Below are 18,596 nucleotides of genomic sequence, written 5' to 3' on the forward strand. Positions count from 1 at the left end.
TTTTGAAAGAAAAGAAAAATTGTGGGCATCATCAGTGTAGTTATGATAGTATTTAATAGGTGGCGCTAAAAAATCGAGGTACGATTCTTAGTATGAAGTATGTAAATCCTATATAAATAATCCTTGTTAATACCTAATCGAAAGTTAAGTGTTTATTTTCTTTTAGAATAATAGAGCTAAATGAGACCCTATAGGATGTAAAATACGATTAAAATATAATCCTAAATTATTACCATAAAAATGGTAGTTACAATTACGCATGAACAGAAATCATGCTCGAAAGTCTCTAGGCAAATAAATATTGATCCACTCCTCCTGTGGATCTCGTTCTCGGTCTCGACGCTCGAGGCTTTCGTAACTCAACAGTCTTGTCCGGCGAATGTGGTGTCCAGCGGTCAGCAGAATATGTACGGCCGGACGCAGATGGGGCACCGGTCGGAGGCCGCCAGGCACCGCCGCAGGCAGTCGGCGTGGAAGAAGTGCGCGCACGGCGTCACGCGCGCCGACCGCATCACGCCCAGGCACACGGCGCACACGTCTTCTAGCGTCGAGAGCTCCTCCGCCGTCGCCCGGCGGAATCTAGCGAGCGAGCCGCACGCCTCTCTCAGCTTCTGTAAAGCTTCACCGAGCCTGTGCCGGCCGTGGACTATCACATTCAAGTACAGCAGCAGCAGCGCTAGCCGCCAGCGCTCGCACCACGCCAGCGCCGGAACCAGCGGCAGCGCTAACGCTGTAGTTATGCCTCGCGCCCACACACCAAAATACAGCGCCTCCATACCTTCCAAGCGCTCAAACTTCATAGCAGTCAAAGCTATAGGCCAGAGCTCGAGGAACGTCCGCTCCGTCAGCAAATAATAAGTACCGGTGAAGAGCGTATACAGCGCCGTCGGTTTGTAATGCTCCAAGCCCTGTTCCAGTCCAAAAGCCAGAAGTACAAAGGTGACAGTGACAATGAAAGTGACGGCTTTGGTCCATTCGAGGACGATCTTGGTGGCGGACATGGCGAGGTGCTTGACCTGCGAGTGGCGCGTGACGTTGACGTAGGGCGACCAGTCCTCCTTGGTGGCGAGCTCGCGCACGTACGACACGGAGTAGGTGACCACGTTGTAGAACATGAGCGAGTAGAGGCAGGTCAGCCGGCCCTGCGACACGAACAGACGGTCGCACGCGGTGAACATCAGCAACTGGAACAACATTTATTTACATCAACACATTTACATACTTATAGAAACTAAGTCGAAAATATTTAGGCATTGACTTTGCCGTGCCGTAGCCTAATGGCATTTCTGCGACGCGAAACGAAAACGAAACGCCGCGAAAGGTAGTCTGGCTCTATCGCGCCAATACACAAGAGCGATAGAGATAGATATTTACTAGCGTTTCGTTTCGTGAGCGTTTGAGCTATTCAGCTGCGTACCCAGGTGTTCCAAGGATGCTGGCTACATTTCCTTCGGCCACCATAATTTCAGCTGCGTATTAACAGACAGGGCCTAATGTTCCAGTCAACAGATTGAATAAATGAAGGTAGTCATTAAGTATGATAAATGGGTAATTGTATTAGATGCATATAATAGGTACAAGTATTATTACTATTAGATATTAGGCACTAATGTCATTCAAAATTCAAAAAATTCAAAATTCAAAATTATTTATTTTTCAGCAAAGTACACATGCGTAGGGGCCGAATCCTCCTTTTAAGTTTAAAACTTGTATTAGGAGGTATTCGCTCTTTCATACAGGGTTATCTTCAGCGCTTAAAATAATATTAAAGTACAATTGTGATCTTATATAAAATAGGTAGGTACATGCTATTCTCAACTATGTTACATTACAATTTTCAAAGTAGATTTTTAGGTAGTTAGGTAATAATGTTTTTTTGTATCTGAAAGTAAATTTAAAACTAAATTTGAATGTACATTTGAAAGTAAATTTAGGTTAAGGTAAATTCAATATTAAACAGGGTGAACCAGGAACATAAAACATGTCATGTTTGCGTGACGATAAAACATAACTCCTGATATTATTATAAAGGACACTTAGCCACTTTTAGTACTAGGTTACTCTAGGTATGATAATTAGTTGCGTTCTAATAAACTTGTCAGTGTTTCGAATAGTAATTTTAACATAAATAGCTCTGTGTAATTATTTTAGGAGAAGAAAAATTATTTTAGGAGGTCATCAAAGTGAGAAGTTAAGTAATTTAATTCAGATATTTGACTAAAATGTGCAAAATAAAGTATATTGTTCAGATTGTACTGACTTGTCCTATCATTGTGGACAGGTTGGTCATCTGCAGGAAGAGCTTCTCGGCGCGGTCGACCGGCGCGTACGCAGCGCGCACCACCCCCAGCGCACAGGACACGGGCCTCTCCAGTCTTCGCCACATCTCTGGAAAAAAAAAGAATATGACATTGCATGAAGGCTTATTTTGCTTGCTTTTCTTTTGCTTAAACTTTCTACGAGTATATATTGAAATGACCTTTCAGAACATATTTTAATATTGTCTTCGGTTACCGCGATAGTTACTCATGAAATAAAACTATGGAAACGGATTAAATCGCGTATAATGAATTTAAAATACATCCCCATACTATACTGTATGATGGGATGTATTTTAAATTCATTATACGCGATTTAATCCGTTTCCATAGTTTTATTTCATGAACATATTTTAAGTAGAGGTACTATTTGGAATTGCATGAATTTGCAGGTTCGTTATGTTCCTTCAGATGTCCGAAGAGTTCCATCATCTCAGTAAACGAGAAAATGGCTTTCACTATTTGCTTAGGAATTTAAAGATCTACTAGATTTTATGATAGGCCACCGTCCGACAAATGTTATTTGCTAGTGTAGCACGACCAAGTTTCCCACGCGTAACGCAGGTAGAAGGTTCCGCCGGCCCTTCCGATTCCAACGGTACCGCACCATTTTTTCCACATTGCGATGGCCGGCCACTGCAGATGCGCGGGTCCAGCGTCCCGTTACTCCCGTTACACCCCCTCCACGCGGGGTGACGCCACGCCGCAGGAAGGAAGGAAGCGTCGCTTTCACCCACGCCGTCGGGTGGTATAAAAGCCCGCCGGGGCACATCCCAAAGAGTTGACATCCCAGTCTGCTCCTAACTAGGACCTTACTCTAGGCCTAAGCTAGCTCCTTGCTAAGTACGGAGAAAGCCCGTTCCGATCACACATTGCGTAAACCCCTGCGTTTGGCGTAAGGTCGCAATTCCGATCACACACGGAGAGTCTTCTACTAGCAAGGCGTGAGCCCGGTTCGGAGTACGTCTCGTCACGTCACCTCTTTTCGGTACACCCGCTACCGTCGCGTCCATAGTCAAAGTGAAGTTCAGTGAAAGCAACAGTGTACAGTGCCACTCACGGCATTCGTGTTACTTAGTGTTACTAGACTACATTGTATAAGACTATTTGTGTAAACTTGCGTGTAACTCTTGTGTTGTCTAAATAAATCCAATTGGAATCGTTGTTGTTGTTCTGTTAAGCCAGGCCTGAACCCTCACCATCTTATAAGAGTGTCGACTTCTTGGGACCCTCAACCCAATTAGTCTGCGCTCGGTAAAGGGAACAACATCACCCCTTTTACCGCCTTTCACAACTGGCGCCCAACGTGGGGCCCTGGCTTCAGAACCTAGAACACGAGCACAACACAGAGCGAAGATGGCCCTCACGATGACCGAAGAACAGCTCCAGCGCATCATCGCAGCTCTGGCACCGGCAAGCAGACAAGGGTCATTCGCACGATGCAACGCAGTATACGACGGGACCGGCGAAAACGAGGCTGCAGAGACTTTTCTCGCAGCTATCAACGTGTACAAGAAAATCGAGAACATTGACGACGAGAATGCTCTCGAAGGGCTTACCCTCCTTTTAAAAGGAGACGAGATGAGCTCAACTGCAGGGGGAGATGTGAGCAAGGTTGCTCCATCAGCACCGGTTAGCATCAGTTGCTACGGATGCGGCAGACCCGGCGTCGTTCGCAGCAAGTGTCCTAATTGCTGCAGAAATGCAAATCCAGGAGACCAGAGCGTTGGCCTATATTCTTGGGCCCCAAGCGTACCTGGTGAAATAGGGCCAAGCCCTACAGCAAAACTTCAAGTAGGCTGTACGCAAGTTCCCTCTACGGAAGAAAGGGAGGAAATAAGAAAAGAAGCATTAGACAAGAATAGTCAGGAAGCTTTGAAGATGCAGCCACGTGATCCAGCAGTAGTCATTCCAGCTCATGCTGAGCGTGCTAAACTTGCACCAAAACAAGATAGCTCTGACGTAAAGTCACAACGTCAGCTCGCATCATGCATAGTCACTCGGAATAGTGACTGTCCGGAGAAGATTAAACCTCCCCAAGATGCAGCGTTTGCGCTATATCATGAAGAGGTGGTGGCCCCTACGGAACCACCACTCCAGCCACTCAAAAACTTCAAGAAGAAGACTAAGAAGCCCAAGGGGCATGTAAAAGCAAAATCGATGGAAAAGAAGAAGTGCTACCTCGTGCTGGCTCCTCGCCGGGACGTCGTCGGATCCAGAGGGCGAGACTGTAGCACGACCAAGTTTCCCACGCGTAACGCAGGTAGAAGGTTCCGCCGGCCCTTCCGATTCCAACGGTACCGCACCATTTTTTCTACATTGCGATGGCCGGCCACTGCAGATGCGCGGGTCCAGCGTCCCGTTACTCCCGTTACACCCCCTCCACGCGGGGTGACGCCACGCCGCAGGAAGGAAGGAAGCGTCGCTTTCACCCACGCCGTCGGGTGGTATAAAAGCCCGCCGGGGCACATCCCAAAGAGTTGACATCCCAGTCTGCTCCTAACTAGGACCTTACTCTAGGCCTAAGCTAGCTCCTTGCTAAGTACGGAGAAAGCCCGTTCCGATCACACATTGCGTAAACCCCTGCGTTTGGCGTAAGGTCGCAATTCCGATCACACACGGAGAGTCTTCTTACTAGCAAGGCGTGAGCCCGGTTCGGAGTACGTCTCGTCACGTCACCTCTTTTCGGTACACCCGCTACCGTCGCGTCCATAGTCAAAGTGAAGTTCAGTGAAAGCAACAGTGTACAGTGCCACTCACGGCATTCGTGTTACTTAGTGTTACTAGACTACATTGTATAAGACTATTTGTGTAAACTTGCGTGTAACTCTTGTGTTGTCTAAATAAATCCAATTGGAATCGTTGTTGTTGTTCTGTTAAGCCAGGCCTGAACCCTCACCATCTTATAAGAGTGTCGACTTCTTGGGACCCTCAACCCAATTAGTCTGCGCTCGGTAAAGGGAACAACATCACCCCTTTACCGCCTGTCACACTAGCTTTTACCGTCGTACAATGCTGTCGAATTCAAATAGACATTCTTTTATGAGTAAGTACCTAACCCACTTTCGTAGTGAGATGTGAAGATATTTCGTGTACATTCTGTGACTTGTGACCTAATTTTTCTTTTTAGTGGAATACTTTACGACTATTTCAAGGCTTCGTTAATCAAATTCGTGGCTTCGATAATCAAAGAGAGAGCATTTTTACATTGCCACACATTGCGGTATTTGATTAGCGTACTAAATTTTTTTTTTTTTTTTTTAATATGCATGCCATAATATGCATCATGTCCACAGCGTGCGGTCATGGGCCACTAGCCGCCCTCTTCGCAGCATGTAGCCATCTCATGGGTGCAGACGATTAATAATTTCGTAATATACATTATTAGCTTTTTGAAGATTCTAGCGAGATGGTGTGGGCGCGACTAGCAACAAGGTCGCGCCGGCTGACTGAACCCGTCATCCCGCATTGACCGTCCCTTTCGCCACATTTGCATAACTTTTCCCCTTTTTCTAAGAATGCTTCAGAGAAATAAACTGTTTATTCTGAAGGGAACCAAGATAATTTATAAATTTAATAAAAATAAACGTTTTGTCTGTGTAGACGGGTAAAGTTAAGAATTTCACCACTCCCTTTCCTCCCGTGGGGGTTGTAGAAGTCGACTACGGGTTATGTATGGTCTAGCAACCTGTCGCTGCAGTATCAACCTCTTAATTGCTGTCACTGAAACTCGAGCAGCCTGCCCCTTTTGGAAATACAGGCGATGTATGTTAGTAATGTAAGAGTTCCGCTACCAATACTAACATGCATGTGTAAATAGAATAGCTACCATCATAACATTCATCGCGCTAATGTGTGTGTGTGGCTTGAATAAACAAACTAAAGACTGTTAGTTTAGCTAAAGACCTGTGTATCAATTGAACTAATCATGCAGAGACAAAGTGCCAGCATGTGCGCGATCGGATAAGAGCGTATTAGTATACATATTGCTTGGGGACAGAAGAAGTTCGTCTAAAATACTTGATGAAGCTTCTACATATAAAGTGTTCTTCTTTACACACTTTGAAAAATATTATGTAGGTACGTATACATTATCCTGATAATCATTATTCATTATATAATGCTTATTTTTATACAATTTATGATGTCTGTCTACACACGGAATTGCAAATAAGATGTAACATTTTAAATATTTAAATGCGCTACTTGCGAATATATTTTTATGAAGGTTACGAGCACCTTACCTGATCTAGATACTTATTATGTATATTATAATACTTATAATTGTGGCAAAGACGATGTTTAGTGATTTCGTCAAATAGACTGAAAGGAATACAGGACAGAAGCATAGTAAGAAGTGACCCTACTTAATTATTAGTACCTTCAGTTCGGTGGGCTCTACACCAACATTTTTTCAGCTGTTTCACTACAACATGAAGCCATCCAGGCACCTAAGGAGATGTCAAAGTTATTTTTCTCAACAATTTTAGATGGTATAAAAGGACCCCCATTGTCCAAGGGTAGTCAGTTCAGAGCCATCCTCCACCACGCCATAGAACTCCTAGGAATCTGTCTGGTAAGTTTTTCTAAGTATATTTTGTAATAAAAACTTATTTCAAACATATTCGATTTAAGACGCTACGGGAGCGAAAATGCTAAAATGGAAAGGACGCCCTTTCAAAAATAATAATAATCTGTGTTGAAAAAATCATTGCTCTATCTTCAAAAACTAGGGAGGAAATAGTCGAGAGCGTTTGTATGGAGAATTGACCTGTATCGTATCGTCTTAACTAGGTACGAAAATATCATCATCCACATTTCATAGTTGTAGGTAATAAAAATAAATGTACTTGTGCACTATGGTAGATGCTAATTATATGATTACTTAATTACACCAAAACATTTCGCCGGAATGAATACGTTCACTGTGAAATAGGATGTCGGTATAGAACCAGATAAGCTTGCTCCTCAAGCCACAGCTTAACTTTAGATTACCTTTAATGTAACTACTATGTATGTACTAACCACCCCTTGCTTATTTAAATTTAACACATTTTGAGTCAAGTGCATAAAAATATTCTTAACCTATATTGCTTTTCAAATACCTAAAGCTTTAAAGATAAATAAAATATTTGTGGCTATAAGTATTTCGTTCGAGTCGGATACGAGGATTCCTATTACGAGTCTTGTCTCGTAAATATTGAGTATGTAGCTTCCACTTATATCATTTTTATGCCTTCGAAGAACAAATGTTATACCTAATAGTGCTGTAAATTAAAATTAACAACTTCTCTGAATTAATTGTATTAATTGACTTTCCTCTTCGTCATAAATATTTACTTATATTTGTTTCAAACTTAATGTGGCCAATTCGCAGAAAACCGGAAATAGGTGACGCACTATCGATTACATCCGTCAGTTTTCACTTTCACTCACGCCCCTTCCTGCATATGTCAGAAAGAAATGGATATGACGATAAACGTGACTTGTAGGTACTCGACTACTCTTGAACGCCACAAGTTATAGACAGTAGCGATAACACCGTTTTTATTTTCGAGGGCGTGTTTTGAAGATAGGAACCTTGGAGGAGAAAAGTACTAAGGACGTGCGAAGTCGTACGTAGATAGTACGATGTTGTTCTGTGGGACAGGAACTACTGACGCACAAGAGTTGGCTGGGCGCCATTTCCGCCGCTCATTCAGCTTCGCCGGTGACCTGACTTTCGCACACAACTTTGTATATGTTTTGTATATGCTGAAATGCCACATGTGTGTACGCGTTAATTGCACGGTCTAGTTGCAATAAATGATGCAAGAATGGGAGAAATGGGGAAAGCACTGATGAATTGCAATATGTAAAAATATACACAAGTATGAAACAGATAAAACCGAGACGAGAGTTCTAAAAACGTAATTTATCTCTTTTATATTGCGTCGGTATGGATGTAGCTTATGGATGCTGGCCACTCCAGAGATGTTACATGCCTATTATACGTTATATTCGGTGTTAAGAACACAGCACTACCGTGTAATTTGGCTGCGGTTTTCTGTAAGGTTATTTTACTTCTCCAGTTGGGCTCCCTCTGTTCTGGATTCGGACATTCGGAATGGTCGCTGTGTCGTGCCCTACCTCTCAAAGCGATTTAACATTCACAGTGTCCATACCTCTCTTTTGTACCTAGTTGAAGAGGACAAATCCAGGCGGGCGCATGATTTAGTCAATTTTTTGCACTATTTGTAAGTGCGATAGGGACACGCCGACGACGTGATACTGATAAGGTTTATCACAATAATGTGCTACAGCCCCTGGTCCGAAATATAGGTGCAATAATTAATAACATACACCTAACATACCATCATCGCTATATAATTATCATCGCTCGAGAGCAAAGCTCAACCGCGCTATTTAGGTAAATTTGCGTGTTACACTCACATGTATCCCTACTATTCCCAGATAAATACGCAATTAGATACCATCGGAAAAATGTTGTTTTGTTTAAAAAAACACGTCGTATTGATGCGTAGACGGCTAGATATATGTTACAAATCTATGCGATGCGCCCACGCGTCATAGGTCAGTAAATTGGCACGCTTCATGCTGTTGCTAGTATTTTTGCGAGGATTTTGTTTTGCCAAGGAAAACAATAAATATGAAGTAAACAGCGGCCTACAGGAGATGTATCCGAATCGCATCCGGCCTTTGCCTTGCGTCGCGATTCGCGAATGTTTTCATTGAGAGTTAAATTCCCAGTCCGATTTTAAAATAGCTGTGATGTTTACCTAATTAAACCTACGTCTTCTTAAAACGATGTTGACACGTTTTTGATTAAGATTTTGAATTGAATAAACATAGGTCATGCTGAAAGATAAATCATTTAACTAATGGCTACCGTAAAATAGTACATTACGATACAAGTGCGTAAAAAAGGAAGTTCGAAACGAGTGACGACAAATTAAAACACGACCGAAGGGAGTGTTTTAAATCGACACGAGTTACGAATTTCCTTTTTGCACGTGTATCGTACGACGTTTTTCAGTACAGATGACCCTCCGAAGTTTCGACCTGGCATATAATGAACCACTTCTCGCACTAGTGCGTAAAAAAAGCACCATCTGTACTGAAAAAAATCTTTCATAAGCCGTCATTGCCATCTAGCATAGGTGGTCGCATCGTACAGGTTTTCTAAAAAGCCAACAATTTGAAAATAATAAAATATATTCTCGTTTCCAACTCGGTTTATACGTTTTCCTGTGTCTACGAAGAGTAGTTTCCGCTGCATATCGGTGTAACGATGCTACGCGCTACGCGCCGTAGCACTAGAAGTTTTTTTTGCACATTAAAAAACTCCAAGTTAGCCTTACTGGGATGACTCACGTGGGCCAGCTTGACCGCATCGGACCACTAGCGCGCCGGGTAGCGGTAGTTGGCGGAGATGAGCACGGGCACACGAGGCAGGTGTAGCCACCAGCCACCAGCTCTGACTTACCGTGGGCCAGCTTGACCGCATCGGGCCACCAGCGCGCCGGGTAGTGGTAGTTGGCGGAGATGAGCACGGGCACACGAGGCAGGTGTAGCCACCAGCCACCAGCTCTGACTTACCGTGGGCCAGCTTGACGGCGTCGGGCCACCAGCGCGCCGGGTAGCGGTAGTTGGCGGAGATGAGCACGGGCACACGAGGCAGGTGTACCCACCAGCCACCAGCTCTGACTCTGACTCACCGTGAGCCAGCTTGACGGCGTCGGGCCACCAGCGCGCCGGGTAGCGGTAGTTGGCGGAGATGAGCACGGGCACACGAGGCAGGTGTACCCACCAGCCACCAGCTCTGACTCTGACTCACCGTGAGCCAGCTTGACCGCGTCGGGCCACTAGCGCGCCGGGTAGCGGTAGTTGGCGGTGATGAGCACGGGCACACGAGGCAGGTGTACCCACCAGCCACCAGCTCTGACTCTGACTCACCGTGAGCCAGCTTGACCGCGTCGGGCCACTAGCGCGCCGGGTAGCGGTAGTTGGCGGAGATGAGCACGGGCACACGAGGCAGGTGTACCCACCAGTCACCAGCTCTGACTCTGACTCACCGTGAGCCAGCTTGACCGCGTCGGGCCACTAGCGCGCCGGGTAGCGGTAGTTGGCGGAGATGAGCACGGGCACACGAGGCAGGTGTAGCCACCAGCCACCAGCTCTGACTTACCGTGGGCCAGCTTGACAGCGTCGGGCCACCAGCGCGCCGGGTAGCGGTAGTTGGCGGAGATGAGCACGGGCACACGAGGCAGGTGTACCCACCAGCCACCAGCTCTGACTCTGACTCACCGTGAGCCAGCTTGACCGCGTCGGGCCACCAGCGCGCCGGGTAGCGGTAGTTGGCGGAGATGAGCACGGGCACACGAGGCAGGTGTAGCCACCAGCCACCAGCTCTGACTCTGACTCACCGTGAGCCAGCTTGACCGCGTCGGGCCACCAGCGCGCCGGGTAGCGGTAGTTGGCGGAGATGAGCACGGGCACCACGAGGCAGGTGTAGGCGGCCATCAGCCAGGCGCCGCCCAGCGCCACCAGCAGCCCCCGCGGCGCCCAGTACGGCAGCACCAGCACCAGAGACAGCAGCCATACTGGAATTTAGAAGCTGGTTAAAAATAGAATAGGTTGATGTCAAATGACGGAATGATGATGAATGAAAACTACCCATTACTAAGTCCCTATGTCCTTGACGGCCGGGCTCAAATTATCCCCATACAAAATTTCTTCTAAATCGATTCAGCGGCATTAAGAGGTAACCAACAGAGAAAAACAACAACCTATAATTAAAGATCCATAAAGCACTAAATCCAAAACGCTACGCGCACATGTGCGTAATCAACTTGTTATTGAATCCTTCGTTGTTTTGATTTTAAAAACACATTTATGGATCATATTTATAAATTCATAATACAGATATCACTGCGTAAAATCTGTATATGCAAATAAATAAATGCATAGGAACGAATCATCTAAATTGAAACTGTAAGTTGCGAGTTCGGACAGTTACACCTCTAGCCGATAGAATTAGCTTCACACCACACATTAGATTTTGAGAAATAACTACAATGGCCAGCCGCGGTATAGATACTATACTATAAATCTGTAATAAACAAGGAGGAGGTGACAGAAAAAAACCAATTGACTCTTTACGTATAGTTACAATACGCAAAAAGTACACAGAGGGTAGTACATAGTTCGATATTTACCTACATGAAAGCGAAATCTATAAGCACGTCAACAAAGCAACTCGTGCCAATTTTAAATGAACTCCACGCCACGCGGGTCAACGTTCCGTCTAAATTATGGAGAAAATAAATAAATCTCCATCTGGACTCCACAATCGTAAAATTAATGGCGAACCAAATGTGTTCCAGAATTATCTTTCGACTTATAATATGTATCGACGCGACGTATATTTTTGTACCTACTAAATGCATCAAACTTATCTTGTAAAAATAACATGCAAATCTTCTTGTCATAAATATCTAAATACAAAACCATCTACCTAATGTTTTAAACACACATGCGAAACTCGACTTACAGTGGCCCGTGCGCTTGTTTTTCACCAATGATATTACAAATCGTAGCCTAAAGTCTTCCTAAGATATTCTTTGAATTTAATTTACACTTTATAAAATCTAGACTTGAAATGTTTCCTTGAGACACTAACCTAGCTTTCGAGAAATATGTCTTTGGCCTCAATCTACGAACCTTGACAACCAAATTGTTGTTTGACCCATTTTGTTTAGTTTCTTTGTGCGTCTCGCACGATGCAATAAACACCATTACTGTCTATCATTAGGTACAATGTATACCTAGCTATGTTATCAAAACATAACATCTGATATTAGTGCGTATTTTGTTTATGTTCTCCAATTTTCGATCACAGACACATGCGTTTATAACAAAATTAGATTAGGAATGACTCATTAGAAAGAAAAATAACAACAAATAACGCGCACATGCACTTATAAATAATGAGCTTCTGTCATAACATGTTGTAAATAGGTACCAATTTTTTGTTAAAAAAGCTATAGTATCTTTAAAATTAAATAACTTACGTAATTAATGTAATTTTATTAATTACATTAATAATCTCTACTTACCGATATTGGCTATCTTGTCTTCGGACTTGAGAGTGTGAATCTTCGAGAATGAATCACTCCGTATGCGTCCGCGCACTCGCGAAATCATACCCATATTTAAAATCGAAATTCGAACGTCAAAACAAATGAATACACTGAAACACTGGCTTCAAAGTTTTTGTTTCAAAAGTTTTGTTTTTAAAAGTTGTGAAAGATCCGCTTCAGACGATGAGTGTCACTTGAATGCGCATCGCACTGGGCGGGGGATCGCTGGGGCGGGCGGGGGACCGCTCGGACGGGCGGGACGCGACGCGTGCGCAACTCTCCTTACCAATTTCTATATCTCTTATGTCGTTATAAAATGTCAACAAATACATTGCCAATATTTGTCGCTATTATTTTTTTCTTATCAATATTAGGACCGCAATAGATGGTATTTTGCAAACTTTCTCAACAAACACCCGATTTACGTTGCAATGACGTTTTATTTTTAAATTCCGACCCATGTCAGTGACTTCTTAAATCAAACCACCTATAATTATAATTCCTGTGCAAACATATAAGTGAATAAGTCATATAATAAACAGATCGGAGAAGATGAGTCGTCCCCAGACGTTTATAAATATTGGGGCCGGCCGCCGGCGCCGCCCAGTTCGAACCCCGGTAAATAACTTTTGGTAAAAATAAAGGAATAATAAATAAATCAATAATAAATAAATTGCATTTATTTCGAACAAAAGTCCATATTTTGTTAGTAATACATTAACACTTAGATCTAGGGTTAGTAAAGAGACATAAAATTAATATAAATTTACACACATTGGGGCATGTAGCTGCACCCAATGCCTCAGCAACGGTGAGTCCCACCGGTCAGCCAGCGTGCACAGGATGGCATTCGAGCTGGCGCGCCACCTCCTCAACATTGAGCTACACCGCTTCCTCATGATCGCGTGGAAGCCATCGATCCGTCCCTCCGCGAACATACCCGAGGCGCTACAGTACCGCGGCAGCCCGAAAACCACCCTGTACGCGTTGTTATATTGCACCCTCAGAGCGCTGTATGCCCGCTGCGTATAGCTAACCCATAGACTGCACGTGTAGAAGGACTGGCAATATGCTTTAAAAAGCGTAGCCTTAACTGTCTTAGTGCATCGTGCAAATCTACGGGCCAGCATATTGCAACGCACAGCCAGCGCTCTGCGTTCCCTAATAATTGATTGATTTTTCGGTAACAGCTCGCCATTAATTATGATGAAAGCACAAGAAATGCCTTTGATCACGCGATTCGTATAGAGTCGATGAAGTACATATTGTCGTTGACCCAGATTTCAAAAGCTTGAATAATCATTTATTTTAAAAACATTTAAGGAAATTATACTTCTTGTTTGTCCTTTTCCTTCATGTGTCGCCAGGCTGGGCACACGTTGAGGAAAATATTGCATAAATACATAAGTGCACATAATATCACTATACAATTACCTAGACCCTCAACCCCTTTTTGCCAAGAGTGGCACTGAAACTTAGTAGTTCATGTGCTCAGCCGACCCCTTTATGGGATACAGGCGTGATTATATGTATGTATGTATGTACAATTACCTAGAAGACTAGGATTTCCTTGATGGAATTCACTGGCTTAAGTTAGATAACATTATAGCGTAACCTACAGAGATTAAAATAAAACATAGACTTGCAATAGTTGCACTATGGTCCCTAGCTCTTACGCCGTGTCTTGCGTGGGCGACGGTCGCGCGACCGTCGCCGTCGCGTCTCATACTTCCATATCGATAAGGTTTGATTTCGTATGCGTCGCATCGCCGTCGCGCGATCATCGCGCGACCGTCGCCCACGCAAGCCACGGCGTTAGCATTTCGATATTACTTAAGTGGGTACTTAAAAAATCTCGTAACCCGTGTGGTGACAGGTTAAGAAATTCACCTCCCCTTTCATCCCGTGGGTGTCATAGATAACCTGTCGCTATAATATTACAATTTTGTTGTCCTTCAACCCTTTAAGTGCTATGAGTAGCACTGAAACAAAGCAGTTCGATGTGCTCTGCCTACTCCTTTGGGAATACAGGCGTGATTTCATGTGTGTATTCATGTAGAATATCGGATAAACAGGTAAACAATAGCCGGGTTCGACGATAAACACCACACTCACCGCGTCGCAAATAGAAGTGTATGTACGTGCGAATACCCACGAGCCCGACAAGCTTTCATACCAATACATATTCGCGTATTACACGACACCCACAGGCACATAGTTCCCCGGTCTATATGCTTCTAATAATGAAAAGAAAGATTGAATAATTGTTAAAAATAGCAAGGAATGTCCAACTGACTCTGAGAATGTTTGATGTTGATGTTGCCTTGCCTGCCCGACTCGATTGATTGTGTGCATGATGGCGGATTAAAAGTGCATCGAAATGGGATTCTTGAAATGATTATAATATTTACACGAATGCTTGTCAGGATGCTCCTTTAAGGATAACTCCAGCTTGACATTTCCTTGTCCGGGTAAAAAGACAATTACTATTTAAGTATTGAGATCAGTGATTGCATGTCGAGGTTTTACTGGTGAAACCCGATAAATCGAGATCATTTGTCCTTGAAATAACAATATTGTGGAAATTGCACATAGTTCGAATGTCAAAAACCAGTTTGCTCAACTTATCGGGTTTCACCAGTAAACCCTCGATGTTACGAGTATGTTTGTAATAATTGAAACTCTCTCTTTCGAAACTGAATTCTACGAAAACCAAGAGCTTCGAATGTTTTGCATCCGAGTTCAGCCACTTGTACTTACTTAATTACTTGTACTTTTATATTATATTCTGTGGTTCAGCTTGAGTCACCATAGGTATTCGTAAATTCATATATGTGAGTGTGTTCAGTAAAACGTCCCACTTTGTCGGTTACCATTAAGGCGAGATTTACTTGTATCTTTATATAAAGAAACTGGCAAAGCGGTTTTAGAGCAATCGACAAAGTGGGACGTTTTCCCGTGCACACTCACATATATCCAGGATTCAAGGTGAATGAGTAGGGAACATATAAGTCCAACTCTATACCTATTTATACTTAGTAAAACTATAATCACAATCACGAGTGGACGTTCCCGTGACTTACCCAATAGAGCAAGCACATGATGGGCGAGACAGTATCCCGCCTGCAAGATAAACTACTCGTCCTTTTCTAACTGTATCAATTAGAGAAGGACGGACAGTCTATCTCGCGGGCAAGATACTACCGCGCACACCATATGCTTGCGCCTACACCGCTTCATTCATAAAAGACGCGACGCGACAAAGCTGACGAAACGTTTCGAAATAGCATTCGTATTAATTATTATTCACAATTATTTCGGGACTTATTCTGTGTCACTGTTAAATATTTTTAGCGAGGGATAAACATGTGGGTTGGAAAGATTTCGTCGAAATTTAAGGAAAACTACCGAAGTCTAGCATTGGGGTTGGGTATAAGGCCGTCGTGATATTCCAGAAAGATAAATAATTATGAATGAGAAAGACAAAGGAACTTACTTGCCAATAAAAATAGGTATGTTTGTAATATCAGTTGCCAGACTGTAAAATGATAAAGACCCCATCGCCATTTCGTAGGCAAATCTTATGCATCTCATTCACTTAATGCATGAGTTTTCCGTAGGTATTGTGTTTACTATCATACCAAAAGCAGTTATTTAACAGTTACACTCTCGATATACTTAAGTCATATGACAAGTAGTCACGCATGACGTGATGAGTGACTGCAAAAAATAGCAATAGATTTGGCAACAAATAACAGCGATGCCATAGCTGTCATGAGACGTAAAGACAATCTTATATAACTTTTGGTCCAAAATCCCAACGTCATAACCGGACAATGAAATTATAAGAAATAATATACATACATTCTTTAACCACAAAAAGTTATGAACAGATAAAACATATTATACTTACTTATAAGGTGCATTAGGGTAATTCCGAATGACAGAAATGCTCTGGTAATTCCGAGAGGGGAGTCTTGATATGATGGAAATAATGGTGATTTTTATGCGACTTTCGTAATCAGACGACTTTCGGAATCACCCTAATGCACCTTACCTATAAAAGTACATGATAAAAATATCAGACAGTAAAATAGTAACTTACAGTAATTGTAACTGGTTGTTTTATTAAACAGTTAATCCTTCACTCGATAAAGTGGGCCCGTTTTGAAGGAATTAGCAGTAGGCATGATTGAGTCCTATGTTTTCCCAGAACTCGGAGATGATGCACCCCCTGGTATACCTGATGCTGCTGGCCGGGCCGTGCCTGGCGCGCTACCGCTTCGAGCCCCGCAACCTGATCGAGCGCGACGACTTACAGGAGAAAGGGTATGGAGGTTTACCTCCATCTTGGACGATATCGGCTAAATTATGCTTCAATGTTGATATACCAAGACAATACCAATACCAATAGCAAGATAGCAAAAACTTGGACCGCATATGTACACGTATATATGTATTATTTTATTATGTATAAATTTGTATGTCTTTCCCATCACGGAACAATGGTGTTCCGGACCTTTGGGAGGCGTGCGCGGGGCCGAAGCGAACGCGTAGAGGCCCTTTTGACACTTTAATGAGGGGTACACCGAGCGGATGTTGCCTTTGCCCGTATCATGGGACACACGCAGAGGCAGCACCCGCCAGGGTGTAAGGACTATTTGAGAGTTAATGGAATCTAAAATGAACTGGGCTATTTTGATGAAGTGGGCTATTATGTATAAATATTATTAAGATAATTTACGTATTATTGCATGATTGCATGCTATTTTAATCACGTATTTATTTAAATTTGCACTTTCGATGGAAATAGTCAAACTTAGTCCAATGGAATACGATATTATATTTCTATACACTGGCAACTTTTTTTATTTAGCGGGGATTTTTCAAATTGCCACATTAGTGTTGCCAGTGAACTAAAATCTTTTAACTTTATTTCAACCCAATGAGGAGGCGCGTGGGAGGCACACTCAAAGGTTATGCCAGATGGCGCCACCTCATTAGTCCATTGCACAGATAAAGAATTTCATGTTCTGTATTATTTTGAGATAAATGAAGATCTTTAAACCTAGATAAAGAATTTCATACATGAGAGCGAGAAGATGTTTTTTTCCACTCTCTCTTACATAGACACTTGCACAGGCGCCGCCTGGCGGAATAAAATGTCAGCGTGCCTCCTCCTTTGAAGTTACAGCCTGGCAAAAAAGATTAAAAAATAGGCGCCACCGTCTATGTGAACCGTTTTGCATGTGGTAACAGAACCATCAATATACTCTATGACAGTAAAGCTAGGAACACACTACGCGGACGTCCGTCGTGAATCGACCGCGGACGGGAATCTGGACAATGGAAATACACTTAACCGTGCAAACTATCGGTCGACGGACGTGGACGTGGCCTTGAGCGCATGGACGTCCGATCGATATCTGGCTCGCTGGATGTTTTGTTCCGTGCACACTGATCGGTCGCGGTCGCGGTCGATTTACGACGGACGTCCGCGTAAGTAGTATGTTCCTAGCTTTAAGAACTATTGAGTCAATTTTGTATGAGAACGTTTTGTACGAGAAGTGTTGATATGATAATAAATAGTTACATTTCTACTCTTTTTTGCCAAGCTGTAACTTAATATCGTTGTACCGTAAAAATAGGTAACTACCAGTTTGCTACCAGTGCAATGATACTAGATCAACTTATTTTTTCAGCGAGTGGGTTGAATGCCCAGTGTGTGAGACGCCCGGCTACTCGGCGCTGACGAGCGACGAAATGTGTGAGGTGCACAACGGCCGGCCCGCGAAGCTCTGCCTCCACGGAACCTACATCAACAAAGTCTGCGGATCCAGGCGGGACTGTTATCGGGTACATGACTTTGTTAATGTAATAAAATGCTTATAAAAACTTCATTTTAAATCAGACACTTTCTACCGGATGGACAGCAAAAAATGTTAGGCATGAAAGCAAGATTTTGATGCATAAGTAAACGTCATCATTTCCGTTTAAAATTATTACAGCTTCGTGGGATGCTAGCTACTCGCAAACCTAAACGATATACATACGAGGATACTTACATGCGCTTATTTTAAACATTTATCACATACCTAATTCTAAAATTGCCGTAGAGGTTCTTACTATTTTATTC

At 43.2% G+C, this 18,596-nt stretch overlaps 1 protein-coding gene across 2 annotated transcripts; it reads right to left on the reverse strand.

Annotated features, from left to right (window-relative positions):
* Nucleotides 1–12,668, reverse strand: LOC125232699. Of its 2 annotated transcripts, XM_048138456.1 has the most exons (5): nt 12,437–12,668; nt 10,774–10,921; nt 10,626–10,654; nt 2,261–2,388; nt 1–1,184 (listed from the first exon to the last, which is right to left on the reverse strand). In XM_048138456.1, exons 1-5 carry the CDS (start codon nt 12,528–12,530, stop codon nt 396–398), a joined length of 1,188 nt encoding a protein of 395 aa, XP_047994413.1. In that variant the 5' UTR covers nt 12,531–12,668; the 3' UTR covers nt 1–395. The 2 variants fall into 2 exon arrangements, with proteins under 2 accessions (XP_047994413.1, XP_047994412.1); XM_048138455.1 differs by lacking the exon at nt 10,626–10,654 and having other exon boundaries at nt 10,745–10,921.
* Between the last annotated feature and the right edge of the window lie 5,928 nt (nt 12,669–18,596).

This window comes from Leguminivora glycinivorella, chromosome 13, assembly GCF_023078275.1.
Source record: "Leguminivora glycinivorella isolate SPB_JAAS2020 chromosome 13, LegGlyc_1.1, whole genome shotgun sequence".
NCBI lineage: Eukaryota > Metazoa > Arthropoda > Insecta > Lepidoptera > Tortricidae > Leguminivora > Leguminivora glycinivorella.

Excerpts from the sequence above, each read along its gene's own strand:
- LOC125232699 (XM_048138456.1), bottom strand. The coding sequence starts at position 12,530 with ATGGGTATGATTTCGCGAGTGCGCGGACGCATACGGAGTGATTCATTC. Across the intron at positions 10,922-12,436 it reads AGACAAGATAGCCAATATCG|TATGGCTGCTGTCTCTGGTG; the intron begins GTAAGTAGAGAT and ends TCTAAATTCCAG. Across the intron at positions 10,655-10,773 it reads TACCGCTACCCGGCGCGCTG|GTGGCCCGACGCGGTCAAGC; the intron begins GTGGCCCGACGC and ends CCCGGCGCGCTG.